Source organism: Garra rufa, chromosome 2 (genome assembly GCF_049309525.1).
Source record: "Garra rufa chromosome 2, GarRuf1.0, whole genome shotgun sequence".
Taxonomy (NCBI): domain Eukaryota; kingdom Metazoa; phylum Chordata; class Actinopteri; order Cypriniformes; family Cyprinidae; genus Garra; species Garra rufa.
The window spans coordinates 51992340-52007617 of NC_133362.1; the positions used below are offsets into that span (position 1 = coordinate 51992340).

The 15278-nt window shown below is 38.1% G+C and overlaps 1 protein-coding gene across 1 annotated transcript; it reads left to right on the forward strand.

Moving 5' to 3' along the window:
• Positions 1 to 302: 302 nt before the first annotated feature.
• Positions 303 to 14824, forward strand: LOC141325589 (protein NLRC3-like). The gene is given in 9 exon segments (XM_073834368.1): positions 303 to 2145; positions 6597 to 6770; positions 6877 to 7050; positions 8559 to 8732; positions 8833 to 9006; positions 9401 to 9574; positions 9658 to 9704; positions 14201 to 14496; positions 14498 to 14824. Coding segments are annotated over 9 exon segments (3279 nt in total). The 5' UTR covers positions 303 to 373; the 3' UTR covers positions 14792 to 14824.
• The last annotated feature ends 454 nt before the right edge of the window (positions 14825 to 15278 follow it).

Consider the following 15278-nt stretch of genomic DNA (forward strand, 5'->3'; position numbering starts at 1 on the left):
AGTCAGTTTCAGTGTCGTCTTTCGATAATATTTCTGAACATTCATTGTCTTTTAAACCAATTAATCAAGTTAAAACTAGGACAGGAATCTAAGAGATAAAAAAGACAATAAGAAGCACATTTCAGATGACAGAAAATATGATTTATATCCCAGAAAATATGCTGTACTTTAATTTGAATATGCTGTATATAACAGGAGTTTGTTGAACTGATACTTCTCTTAAATGTGTTGTTGTTCCTTGCACATTTTATTCACAAACATGTTTTATGATGTTTTTTTCTTGCCAATTAGAGATGCTCAGATTAGAGACATTGATTCTCCTGAACCACTAGATGATGAACTACAAAGAGTCAAAGACCAGCTTAAAACCAGCATGAAGAACAAGTACGAGAGATTATTTGAGGGACTGAAACTCCAGGAGAATGAAACCCTCCTGAACAGAATCTACACACAGCTCTACATCATTGAAGGAGAGAGTGAAGGAGTGAAGGAAGAACATGAGGTTTTACAGATGGAGAAAACAGTCAGAACTAAACACTCACAAGACACTCAAATTGACTGCAATGACATCTTTAAAGTCTCACCTGAACCAGGATGTGAGGAGAAAGACCAGATCAGGACTGTTCTTACTAAAGGCATCGCTGGAATCGGAAAAACCGTCTCTGTGCATAAGTTCATTCTGGACTGGGCAGAAGGAAAAGCCAATCAGGATGTAGATTTTATGTTTGTGCTTCCATTTCGGGAGTTGAACTTGATCCAAGATCATCAGTACAGTCTTCACAGACTTCTGCTGGTCTTTCATCCTGAACTTCAAGATCTGGACTCAAAGATTTATGAGCAGTGTAAAGTTGTGTTCATCTTTGATGGTCTGGATGAAAGCAGAATCACACTGATTTTTTTAGATGATCAGAAAGTTTCAGATGTGACTGAGACTTCATCAGTGGGTCTGTTGATGTCAAACCTCATGAAAGGAGAGCTGCTTCCTTCTGCTCTCATCTGGATCACCTCCAGACCTGCAGCAGCCAATCAGATCCCCTCCAAATGCATCAACCGTCTGACAGAAATTCAGGGATTCAATGAGCCTCAGAAGGAGGAATATTTCAGGAAGAGAATCAGTGACGAGCATGACGCCAGCAGAGTCATCTCACACATCAGAAGAGCAAGGAGCCTCCACATCATGTGCCACATCCCTGTCTTCTGCTGGATCTCAGCCACTGTGCTTCAAAACCTCCTGAAAGAAGATCTGAGTGCAGAAATTCCTCAAACTCTGACCGAAATGTACATCCACTTCCTGCTGATTCAGATCAACATGATGAATCAAAAGTGTGAAGAGAGAGATCCAGAGAAACTGGACCAGTCCAACAGAGAAATGATTGTGAAACTTGCTGAAGTGGCTTTCAAACAGCTGATGAAGGGCAATGTGATGTTCTATGAGGAGGACCTGATTGAGAGCGGCATAGACGTCACTGACGCCTCAGTGTATTCTGGAATTTGCACTGAGATCTTTAAGAAGGAATCTGTGATTCATCAGAGGAAAGTCTACAGCTTCATTCATCTGAGCGTTCAGGAGTTTCTTGCTGCTTTCTATGTGTTTTACTGCTATTTAACAAGGAACAACGAGCCACTGGAGATTCTGGATGAAAGATTCAAACAACACAGTTCCAGTAAAGACTGTCTGTTCAACTTAATGAAATCAGCAGTAGATAAAGCAGTAAGGAGTAAGAATGGAAAGCTGGATCTGTTCCTGCGGTTCCTGCTGGGCATCTCACTTGAGTCCAATCAGAGACTCTTACAGGATCTGCTGACATACACAGAAAACAGCTCAGAGAACATCAGAGAAACAACACAGTACATTAAAGACAAGATCAAAGATGATGATGATGATCTCTCTACTGAAAGATCTATCAGTCTGTTCCTCTGTCTGCTGGAAGTGAAAGACCAGAGTCTGTCCAGAGAGATTCAAGAGTTTGTGAAATCAGAAAAATACTCAGAGGAGAAACTCTCTCCTGCTCACTGCTCAACAGTTGCCTACATGCTTCAGATGTCAGAAGAGCCACTGGATGAACTGAACGCCATGAAATACAACACATCAGATGAGGGGAGAAGAAGACTGATCCCAGCTGTGATCAACTGCAGAAAAGCTCTGTGAGTGATTACAGTTTTTTTACAGATGCTAGGACACATTTCTCAATACTTAGGTCACTTTTGCAAAACTCTTCACACAATTCTCCTAACCGACTTTCAGCTTGGCAAAGCAGTTAATTTCACATTCAAAATGCACTACAACTACCAAAACACTTTATTCAAGTCTCAAATAAACTCATTCTTCTAGAACACTAGCAAAGGTTGACAGCCGACAAACACACTTTGTCACCCACAAAACAATGACCTAAAAAACACAAACAACATGTAGCATTACACACTGTTTTCTTGTGTAAAACAAGATCACACCTCTGTTTATAATTGCAATATATATATATATATATATATATATATATATATATATATATATATATATATATATATATATTGTTTATAACTGCAATATATGTTACTGGAATGAATCAGACATGATGCAGAATTCATCAATATTTTATGTCGTTTATTTATTTTTTATTTGGGTCCATGTTTACATCACAATACAAACCTATTCAGCAGTTGTCTCCTTTTGTAATGAAATTGAAAGAGTAACACCTGTGCAGATGTTCATCTACAATGAGAATCAGCTGTGGCTGGTTAAACTGCATTTTTAGATTTTAAATATGTTTCAATAAAATTTTGCTGTTGAATTTTGCTTATTCAGTTTTGCATTGTTATTGTTTTGAACATAAGTTTACCAGTTTTGAAAACAGTATGTAAGCATGTGCAAAATGTCCTGTACGTACAAAGATTTTTGGCAGTTGTTGTGTCTGAGTGAGAAAAGATTTCATGGAATTTGAGAGATGTAGTCATTGAATGCATTTTGTGCCAAAACAATGATAATTGATCCTCAGTTTAGCCCACATAGACTTCTGTTGTGCTCACTGTGTCAAGAGTTTTGCAAAAGTGACCTAAGTATTGAGAAATGTGTACTAGCATCTGTAAAAAACTGTAATCATTAACTAAAGTATCATAATTAAATAATGACTCTGACACCTTTAAAATTAATGTTCCTGAATGAGAGATCTTCTCCTAAATAACAGGCCAGAATCTTAAAGAGGTCACAACCAGAGGTGGGTAGAGTACCCAAAATCTGTACTCAAGTAAAAGTACAAGTACTTATGGAAATATTTACTCAAGTAAGAGTAAAAGTAACAATCTTAATAGTTACTCGAGTAAGAGTAAAAAAGTATCCGATGGGAAATGTACTCAAGTAGCTAGTTACTAGTTACTTCTGATCTGATTGATATGAAGTGAAGACCCTAAATTTCAAACTGTTTGGAAAGCTTCCACACACCTCTCCTTGAAAACATAGGCTGAAGTAAGGTGTTTATATATATATATATATATATATATACATACATACAGGGCTCGCAAAATTTCAAAATTTCTGGTAGCCCTTCAGGCAGGTGCTCTTCAGATTTTGGTAGCCCGAAAATTTAACTAGCCCAAATAAAAAAAGACCTTTTTTTTAAATATAGTAAATCAGATAGGAGTCTAATCAAAAATGTTTTTAATACACAAATATCAAGGAAGTAATTTTATTTCATTATATTTATTTCATTTAGTGTATCTGCAGAATTTTTAAATATTAATTTAAAGCAATTCATAACCCTTTTTAAGATCTGCAAAAGTAAAATAAACAGTAATGGGATTGGACAATGTAAAGTAGAATATTAAGCCGTAAAATGGCATGATTTAAAATTCAGATACAGTTTCACACAAAAACAAAATATGTTACACTATGGCATTTCATCCTTTATAACATTAAAAGGGATACATTGAGTTTATAATTGATTATATTTATTTAAAACATAAATATTAATGTACTTGTTTAGATTTTTAGAAGGCACCTTAATTTTTTACATTTACAACTGTGTTTTCTCCATAAAAACATGGGTCGATAATTGCAATCATTTGACCATAAACAGCTGAAAAAAATGTATTGGAAATGAAAAATTCATTCTCTGTCACGAGGGGGTGCTTTAGGAGCGCTGAAATATTACAGATTCCATAGTAACAGCTGAACACAAACCAGCATTAACGCAGTTTTATCAGACATGAAATGAAAATTCCAATGACACGTTTCTGAGGACAGTAACGGAGGAACGCCATCAAATGTAGCGAAGTAAAAGTAAATTTTTTTCACTATAAATGTACTTGAGTAAGAGTAAAAGTAACTATCTTTAAATATAATCTAAAAGTACTAGTTACCCCAAAAATTTACTCAAGTAAATGTAATTTGTTACTACCCACCTCTGGTCACAACACGCCTTCTTAATATAGTAGGTAGTCAACCAAAATGCTTGTTAGTGCTGCAGGTAAATACAACCCAGTCACATGTGAAACTTGTTCATTAAATCAGCAGCAGGTGGAGCTTATTATTAACAATAATATTATAACTTTTTTCACATTTAATCTTCACTAATTATTTATCATAAATGCTTAATGTTTGAGCTGTTTGACTACTGTAGCTGTGAAATTTTACAGTTATGGCAGTGCTTGAAGTGTGTTTACTTTTTTAATGTACAGCACTAGCCAGTATCTTTAGATTATTATACATTTAAAGAGGTCTGGATTATGCCATAAACTAAATAAAATGAGAGAAAGGTAGATTAGTGTCAATGAGAATATTATGAGTGATATAGGTCTAGTTTTCTGACACATTTACTCTTTCAGAATTGTGATTAAATTAATGTCACTACTAAAAACATTAAAACACATTTTCAGCAGGTCACACATGTACATGAATTATTCAACTCAATACAACCTAAGAGTTTTGTCATTTAATGAAATATGTGTTATCTCTCCATTTACATGTTAACCTTATGAAAATGACTCTTGCAAACTCAGATGTGATGCATTTCTCTGAATGACTAAAGAAAACAGCCCTTGATTCACAACATTTAAGGTACAATTTAGCTTTGTAGTGTCTAAAACTGATGGACTATATTCAAGCTACATAATATGTGGAAGACCAAATCTATGCAGGACTAATAATGACAGTAAAGATGTTATTAATGTATGATCATGCTTTGATTCATAATTCAGAACCATTTCAATAAGACACTGTCAGTATTACAGTGAAAATTTGTTATAAATAATAATAATCATTTTTATGCATGGTTGGGTTTTCAAAATTGATCAAAAAGTTTTCTAAAACCTTGTTTTATGTTCTTCTTTTAGATAATAAAAAATGTGAATCGCCACTCTTTCATACAGAGAGTGTCTGATGCAGATGAGTGTTTCTAACTGCAGATCAGGGCCGGTAACAGAATGAAATCCCTAAAGTGCTTATGAAATTAGTGAACTGCTCTAGCCTTAATGCACATCTATTTCCACAGATTATATTTTTGTATTTTAATAAAAGTACTTTTTTTTTTTTTTTTTTTTTTTAACCTTTAATACTTATTAACATAAAAATGTAGTACTTTCTTGTACTCAAGTAAATCTTTGAATTACTTTTCCTTGAGTAAAAGTAAAAAAAGTAATAGATTTCTAATGTAATTAAGTATTTAATTATATTTAACATGAAACCTAGTGCAGTAAAAAGTACAATATTATGCTTTGGATGGGTGTGAAGTAAAGTTTTCTAAAGAAAAACACTTAAAGTACAGACACTTGAAAAGTAATTTTACAGCAGAGTAAAAACACTTTTGCTACTGTCCGCCTCTGGATGTAATTCCTGAATCACTGCAGTGTGCATGTCTTAGCAGCATGAAAACCAAGAGTTTTATACAATTGTTTTATACAATTATGTCTAGGCTAGAGAGTACACAAAGAGTGCTCCCTTTATAATCACTAAACAACTGCAACTCGCTTCAGTTCATCACAATCTCACAAATTTCTGTAATAATGCACAATCAATCTCTAATTTACATCACATGTTAAATATAATGAGCAAACTAGTGAGTTTAAACATGAGGATGTTTTCTATTTCTGTTTCAGAATTATTAAATGTATACATCAAACATTTGTATTTTGCACTTCAAAAAATTGATGTTAATCCACTGGAGTCGCAGCTAATAGTGAATTAAATTTAACTGTTTTATTCTCAACATGCACTTATTCAAGGCTCTTTTATAAAGGATTCTATTTCTACATGCATTACTCAGTGAATACATCTCTGTTTCTTACCGTGAAGCTTAAACTACATTTCAAGCATTTATTCAACACATCTCATTTGACCTTAAATAGCCATGACATTAAATAAAGTCAATAAAGCAAAGCAAGATTTAGCTAAATTTTAAATATGAATTAGCTGAAGGAACGTTCAGGAGCTCATCTGATCTCAGATATGAATCAAACTGAATGATAAAATAGTCAGATTATCTTATTTTATTTGTGATTTAGTGTTCAGCTCTTGCCATCCTCCATTATCTGAGAGCAGAAAACTGGCAACCCTCTGTACATGTCTTCATAACTTTATTTTTTACATTTTATTTAATCTCTTCCAGATTTTCTGCCTGTGATCTTTCAGATCAGGATTGTGAAATTGTGTCATCAGCTCTACAATCCTCAAACTCTGTCCTGAGAGAGCTGCATCTGAGTAACAATCACCTGCAGGACTCTGGTGTAAAGTTGATTTCTGATGGACTGAAGAGTCCAAACAGTCAGCTGCAGATACTGAGGTATTTATTTAGTCAGCTGATCACAATGTTGATGTGTGTCTGTAGATCATTTGTCTGTGTGATTCTGCAGATGAAATGTTGATGTGTGTGTTCTGCTCTCTTTCAGTCTTGCTGTCTGTAATGTCACTGCTCAGTGTTGTGAGAGTTTGTCATCAGCTCTACAATCCCCAAACGGTGTCCTGAGAGAGCTGGATCTGAGTAACAATGACCTGCAGAACTCTGGAGTGAAGCTTATTTTTGATGGACTGAAGAGTCCAAACTGTCACCTGAAGAAACTGAGGTATTTAAGAACATGAAAGATCATTTACAGTCAGCTGGTCACAATATTGATGTGTCTGTAGATGATCCGACTGTGTGTGTCTGTAGATGATCCGACTGTGTATCTGTAGATGATCCGACTGTGTGTCTTTAGACGATCCGACTATGTGTCTGCAGACGATCCGACTGTCTGTCTGTAGACGATCCGACTTTGTGTTTGAAGACGATCCGACTGTGTGTCTGTAGATGATCCGACTGTGTGTCTGTAGATGATCCGACTGTGTGTCTTTAGACGATCCGACTATGTGTCTGCAGACGATCCGACTGTCTGTCTGTAGACGATCCGACTATGTGTCTGTAGACGATCTGACTGTCTGTGTGTAGACGATCCGACTGTGTCTGTAGACGATCCGACTGTCTGTCTGTAGACGATCTGACTGTGTCTGTAGATGATCCGACTGTGTCTGTCTGTAGACGATCCGACTATGTGTCTGCAGACGATCCGACTGTCTGTCTGTAGACGATCCGACTATGTGTCTGTAGACGATCCGACTGTGTGTCTGTAGATGATCCGACTGTGTCTGTCTGTAGACGATCCGACTATGTGTCTGTAGACGATCCGACTGTGTGTAGACGATCCGACTGTGTGTCTGTAGATGATCCGACTGTGTCTGTCTGTAGACGATCCGACTGTCTGTAGACGATCCGACTATGTGTCTGTAGACGATCCGACTGTCTGTCTGTAGACGATCCGACTGTGTGTCTGTAGACGATCCGACTGTCTGTAGACGATCCGACTATGTGTCTGTAGACGATCCGACTGTCTGTCTGTAGACGATCCGACTGTCTGTCTGTAGATGATCCGACTGTCTGTCTGTAGACGATCCGACTGTCTGTCTGTAGATGATCCGACTGTGTCTGTCTGCAGACGATCCGACTGTCTGTAGACGATCCGACTATGTGTCTGTAGACGATCCGACTGTCTGTCTGTAGACGATCCGACTGTCTGTCTGTAGATGATCCGACTGTCTGTCTGTAGATGATCCGATTTTGTGTGTCTGTAGATGATCCGATTGTGTCTGTAGACGATCCGACTGTGTGTCTGTAGACGATCCGACTGTCTGTAGACGATCCGACTATGTGTCTGTAGACGATCCGACTGTCTGTCTGTAGACGATCCGACTGTCTGTCTGTAGATGATCCGACTGTCTGTCTGTAGACGATCCGACTGTCTGTCTGTAGATGATCCGACTGTGTCTGTCTGCAGACGATCCGACTGTCTGTAGACGATCCGACTATGTGTCTGTAGACGATCCGACTGTCTGTCTGTAGACGATCCGACTGTCTGTCTGTAGACGATCCGATTGTGTCTGTAGATGATCCGATTGTGTGTGTCTGTAGATGATCCGATTGTGTCTGTAGATGATCCGACTGTGTCTGTAGACGATCCGACTGTGTGTGTGTGCGTGTGTGTGCGCGCGCGCGCGCAGATGATTTGACTGTTGATGTGTGTTTTCTGCTCTCTTTCAGTCTTGCTGGCTGTAATCTCACTGCTCAGTGTTGTGAGAGTTTGTCATCAGCTCTACAGTCCTCAAACTCTGTCCTGAGAGAGCTGGATCTGAGTAACAATGACCTGCAGGACTCTGGTGTAAAGCTTATTTTTGATGGACTGAAGAGTCCAAACTGTCAGCTGCAGAAACTGAGGTATTTAAGAACATGTAAGATCATTTACAGTCAGCTGGTCACAATGTTCATGTGTGTCTGTAGATGATTTGACTGATGTGTGTGTTCTGCTCTATTTCAGTCTTGCTGTCTGTAATCATACTGCTCAGTGTTGTGAGAGTTTGTCATCAGCTCTACAATCCCCAAACTCTGTCCTGAGAGAGCTGGATCTGAGTAACAATGACCTGCAGGACTCTGGTGTAAAGTTTATTTCTGATGGACTAAATAGTTTAAACTGTCAGGTGCAGAAACTGAGGTATTTATGAACATATAAAAGATCATTTACAGTCAGCTGGTCACAATGTTGTTATGTGTCTGTGTGTATCCGTTTTGCTAAATTATAAGCACCAATAGTTGATTGCTAGAACTATCTGCAAAAATTCATGCCGGACACTTCAGATGCAGATTTAAAACATCAGTGAAATGGTGTATGAACAGCATACCGAAGTGCATGTTTTCATATCATTACTAAGTAATTAACAGTAATTAACAATGATTTGGGACAAATATAACGTATGGAAAACTGTTAATGTACACAAAGATGGTCTGTAGATGATCTTGACTGTGTGTGTGTGTGTGTGTGTGTGTGTGTGTGTGTGTGTGTGTGTGTGTGTGTGTGTGTGTGTGTGTGTGTGTGTGTGTGTGTGTAGGTTGTCTGGTTGTATGGTGACAAAGGAAGGCTGCGGTTATTTGTCTTCAGCTCTGAGTTCAAACCCCTCACACCTGAGAGAGCTGGATCTGAGCTACAATCACCCAGGAGATTCAGGAGTCCAGCTGCTCAACCACAAACTGGAGGATCCAAACTGTAAACTGCAGATACTCACGTATGTCAAACGCTAATACTGACATACTGAACATGTGTGTGACTCATGCAGATCTACATTAATGTGTGTTTTTGTGTTTATAGTATGGATTATGGAGGAGAGATCATGATGACAGCAGGACTACAAAAATGTAGGTCTACAAACACACACACACACGCACGCACGCACGCACGCACGCACGCACGCACGCACGCACGCACGCACACACACACACACACACACACACACACACACACATACACACACACACACACACACACACACACACACATGCTGCAGAGCGGAGGGGGAAGAGTGGAGAGCATCTGTTATAGCAAATCAACACGCTGTTGTGAATAATTAGGCAAAGCATCTTTTCAAAGGATAAAAACACAAAATTAACCAGTTTTCTCCATCAATTCAATTTAAAGGAACTGCATGTAAGAAATTTATTTCAGTTAATCATATAATGGCCCTGACATGTCACTAAGAAATCATGTTCATTTGATACATCATGATACACCGTTCTACAGTATTTTGAAAGTGATTGCAGTACCAGTTTTGGCCACAATCCTACATACGGTTCCTTTAACAGTTGCAAACATTGTCATCTAATTGAATTGAATTGAATCTTTATTGTCATTGTATAAGTACAATGAAATTAAATTAATGCAATCCTTTAGGTCACTGGTTCTCTATTCCAGTCCTTCACTTTTCCTCCCATACCGAAAAAAGTGGCATAATGGACTAAGATGATAGAGACCAAATTCAGTATACATCTTATTGCTGAAATTAAATGCATTATGAAAGTGATATTAAAATCATTATACATAAAACCCTTAGGCCCAGTTTCATAGACAGGGCTTAGGTTAAGCCAGGTTTAGGCCATAGTTTAATTAGGACATTTAAGTCGCTTTTATAAAAATGCCTTAGATAAAAACACTACTGGTGTGCACCTTGATACATAACAACGAAACAAAGGTGGACCTGGTGGACACTTTGGAGAATGCAGCCGCATGATTCGGTGCCTGAAGCATGTGTAAAACAACTCCAATCCTATTGGTCCACATATCCCGTGACGTCATAGGTGGGTACCCAAGAGTACAAAAGGGCACCTGTTGAATGTGCACCATTGTCTGAGATGTAAACAAGCAGGCTGAAGACATGGCAAGGGGACACAGAATGTCGGTCCCCTTTTGGGAAACCATGGTTACATGGGTAACCCGAGACGTTCCCCATCTTGCACTTTCTGTGAAGCTGCCCAGACCACAGAAAGTCGCTTTCTAGGCAAGGGCTCAAGGAGACCACTACTTCAGACCCTAGGAAGGGCAGTAGTCGCTAAGCTAGCACATGGATATCTTCAGATAGATATGTGTGTAGGAAGGGCTATCAGAGGTGGAACCGGCTAAAACTACCCAGACCACAGAGAATGGGCTGTCTACTTAGAAACACAGAGAGGGAAGACAGCACTATCTAGTCAGGGCTCAAGGAGACCGCAGCAATGGGCAGAGCACATAAACGCTTTGCCCCACATCCCTCGGGAATGGGAACAAACATGAGCGGAGCATATCAATGTGACTCATCACAAAGGTTAGAATGTGTGTGTGTGTGTGTGTGTGTGTGTGTGTTGGATGCAAGTGTGTGCCTAGGCTGGTTGTAGCTGGTTTAAGCTGGAAGTAGCTGGTTTAAGCTGGTCTCCCAACCTGGTCAGGCTGGTTTTAGCTGGTGGTTTCCCAGCCTGACCAGCTAAAATCAGGCTGGTTGACCAGCAACAACCAGCCTAGGCTGTTTTTTTTTTACGATTTCTGATATTTGTACAGAATTTACATTTTTATTTTAATGTAATAATTAGAAATTCATTTAATTTTATCTTTGAAACACAGGGCTTAAAGTTCTCCAACATCATGCCAGATCTCCAGCATAGAGCATTTGGCTGCGGAAAAAAAAGTGTCCTATGGTTAAAAAAATAAATAAATCTTGATATAATGTTCAAGTTCATGTGTTGGCCTACCAATGGTATCTGATATACAGAGCTCTAATTCTCAACCAAACTAACATTACTAGCCAACCAGAAGTTTTTGCTCTTATAAACACAAGGTGCGCATAATATAATATCAAACTACAAAGGTGCAACCCAGATGAATGGAAAAGCCGCCCTGGTCTCGAGCGTGACATATTGAAAAAGCTGCAAGGCGGTCAAAGATGTAAAATCTAAAATCTATCATATTTACATAGAAAAGCTATTTGAAAAGCAGCGGAGCTTTGTAAACAGCTCAGAGTAATCATGTAATCTCCATAAGAACGATATGATTGCCAGAACTAATTTTTGAAAAGGTCCTATTCAAACATGAGTTTTTAACTGTAATTTACTGGTAATTTACCAGTGAGTACAGTATATGTGAAAGAAGCTAAACTCTTCCTCTGCATTATCTCACTAGATTTGTCACTAGATCAACACGGCAGACAGCACACCCTGTTTGTTTTCTTTATTTTGCAAAATCACAATTGTTATTATGAGTGTATACAAATAAAAGTAGACCCTTTACAGATTCGATTGATGTATTGCTAAATGATGTATTGCTAAATGACGGAGTAATTGAAGTTCCTTTTGGGGTTATTCGAGAAACTGCCACAAAATGCACCGGAGCGTTTGTCAACCCCAGGGGGTTAAAACTAACAAGTTAATCTGAGTTCTGTATACTTACTTAATTTTTTCAAGGCTACGGGTTTAATCAATTTAAGTATCCACAGCTTATTGTGTATGTGTAGTTACAGTTCATTTGTGACTGATTTGATCTTATTTTATTGATCAATTTATGGAATTTTACAATTTAAAAATTGGAGGCTAATAATTAGGTTTGGGTATCGTTTGGGGTTTTTTCGATTCCGGGGCCAGATCGCTACTTTTAAAATGGTACCGGTGCCAAAACTGTGCCTGAACCGATACTTTTTACAAAAAGTTCTTTAAATTGAGCAATGTAATAACTGTTTAAAGTATACATTAATATTTAAGTAAATACAAAACAGAACAACAATAAAACCTAATCCACCTAACCCAACGACAATAATTTAACAGCTTCAAATTTCAACAATTTGAGGTTGACCAAACTGTTAGTGTAATCTGTTACGTGTCATGTCATGAAACATTTTTAATATGAAAACTGTCTAGTTAGGCTTATTAATTGTAATGATTTAATTTCAAACAACAAAAAAAATTATAGAGAAAGTAAGCAAAGTACCAACAGAGCTTTTTGAAACTATTTACGAATTAGTAAACCACTGCGTCGCAAAATGATTCACTGCCTCGAAGCGCTCCAATCGAATCGCAAATCAATTGATTCAGAACGGGATCTCAATGCCCCATTCAATGCGCATATCATGAATCATCAAATCGAAACTTAAAAGTACGTATAGTGAATCATTTGATTCAGAACAGGACTTTAAAGTGCATATCTCGGCTGATGTCCGCAAACTGTCAAACACGGTACATCCCTCTGCTTTCAAGTTTATTCCATGTGCCCTCAAATGTTTCATTAGATTTGACATGTTTCCCCCTTTACATGCAGCTTTTGTAAAACATTTGCTGCACATTGCGGTGTCTGAATCATTTCTTGTGAAATATAGCCACACTTTAGAACGTTTAGTTTTTGGCATTTTAAGTTAAGCGCTTACGTTTAATGTAGCTAGCTAAGCTAACGGCAGACCACCTGCTGCAGTCAGAGCAAGTGTAACGATAGTTGCTGCATTCATGCGCTTTTCGGATGGTCTAATTTCCCGACAATTTGGATTTGTGCTTTTAATTCACAATGTGAAAATGCACAGTAACTACAAAGATGTCTTGGATTTGTATCATCACAGCTTTACGATGTTCACGTGAGTTTTCTCATTCAGATAAGTTTTCCGAACATTCTGACACCCCATGAATGCAGTATTTAAATTTAACTAGCGATCATGCATGTTGATAAATCAATGCTTCTTACATCCATGTCATAACACCAAAAGACAAAAATTTCAATCGACAGTTCAGGCATTTAAGTGGCACCGAAATGAGGCACCAGCAATCCGCGTTCTGATTCGGTCCGATGCATACCGATCATATGGGTACCGGTGTCGTATTGGCACCAGGTTTCGGTGCCCAACCCTAATGGCCGTATAGTTGATGAGGCCCTCGCTGGGGATCTGTCTCTTGGTCTCATCTAGTCTCGGTCTCTGCTGACATTCAGGATTGTTGAGGTAGTCTCTAGGTGCTGATCCACCATCTGGACAGGATCCGGGGGACTGCAGTGACCATCTGATCTGGATATAGACTGGGTCCAGGTGGCTAAAGGGACCACGGAATAAAAATGAGACAGACTAATATTAGTGTAGATGCCATTCCACTTTTGATGTAATGTGTTTCACTATTGGAATCTCTTGAATGTATGTAAATTTTATTTTTATTTGTTCATTTATTTATTTTGTGGGGGGGGGGGGGGGGCTCCAGAGGTCTAGGACCGGCACTGCTAGCGAGATCCCAATCATTATATTAGTCAGGACATTTGTAAATATTGAGGACATTAAGGACTGCAAATGTAGTCAAAGCTATAAACACACTCAGACATCTTCACTTTTATGTTGTTTTTGATGTTTCTCTCTTCTTGTGTTCAGATGCCTGTGATCTCTCACTGGATCCAAACACAGCATATAGTCGACTCGTTCTGTCTGATGAGAACAGGAAGATCACACGTGTGGGAGGCTATCAGCCATATCCTGATTATCCAGAGAGATTTGATTATATTCCTCAGGCTTTGTGCAGAGAGAGTCTGACTGGACGCTGTTACTGGGAGGCTGAATGGAGTGGATCTGCTGATATATCAGTGTCATATAAAGGAATCAACAGGAAAGGAGAATACATATCTTCTGCGATTCTAAACCCTAACCGTCAGACCTTCTCTTATAACGGATTAAATAGGAAAGGAGGGAGGGAGGACAGTGAGTTTGGACTGTCTGACCTGCTCTGATAACGGATTCATTGTCCGTCACAATAGTAACTGCACTTATATACCTGCAGTCCGTTCATCCTCTAATCGAGCAGGAGTGTATGTGGACGTGTTAGCCGGCACTCTGTCCTTCTACAGTGTCTCTGACAAACACACACTCACACACTTACACACATTCAACACCACATTCACTGAACCCCTCTGTGCTGGATTTGGGGTTCAGAATTATTCCTCTCTGTCTTTGTGTGATATTAAATGATAGAGAGACTCTCTATAAATCCTTTTTCTGATGTATTCATGCATACAAAATCATAATTAGATTTGCATTTTTTCATTTTTAATAAATGTTTTAAAATCTAGATCAGGTATCATACTGTTCTGAATCTTTAATAAACGGAGTAATGAGTTAGAATTAATATTTACATTGTAAACTGATCATCAGATTGACTAAAAGTAGATTTGTGATTAATTTAACCCTTAAATGCATGACTGTTTTGCCAATCACTATTACATATTTGGGTCTTTAGCGACCCAGGCATATATATCAAGTACGAATGGATCTCTTACTGCTGCAATCCCATGTGAAAATAAAGTGTACTTGAGTGCACTAAAAAACACTTAAATACAAGAAAGTACATTAGTAGTACAATCTTATATTTTGTGCTGAATAAAATTGTAAAAATGATACACTATAAATACTCTAGTTAAAAGTATACTTTTACTGTAGTAGTATTTTAGTTAAATTG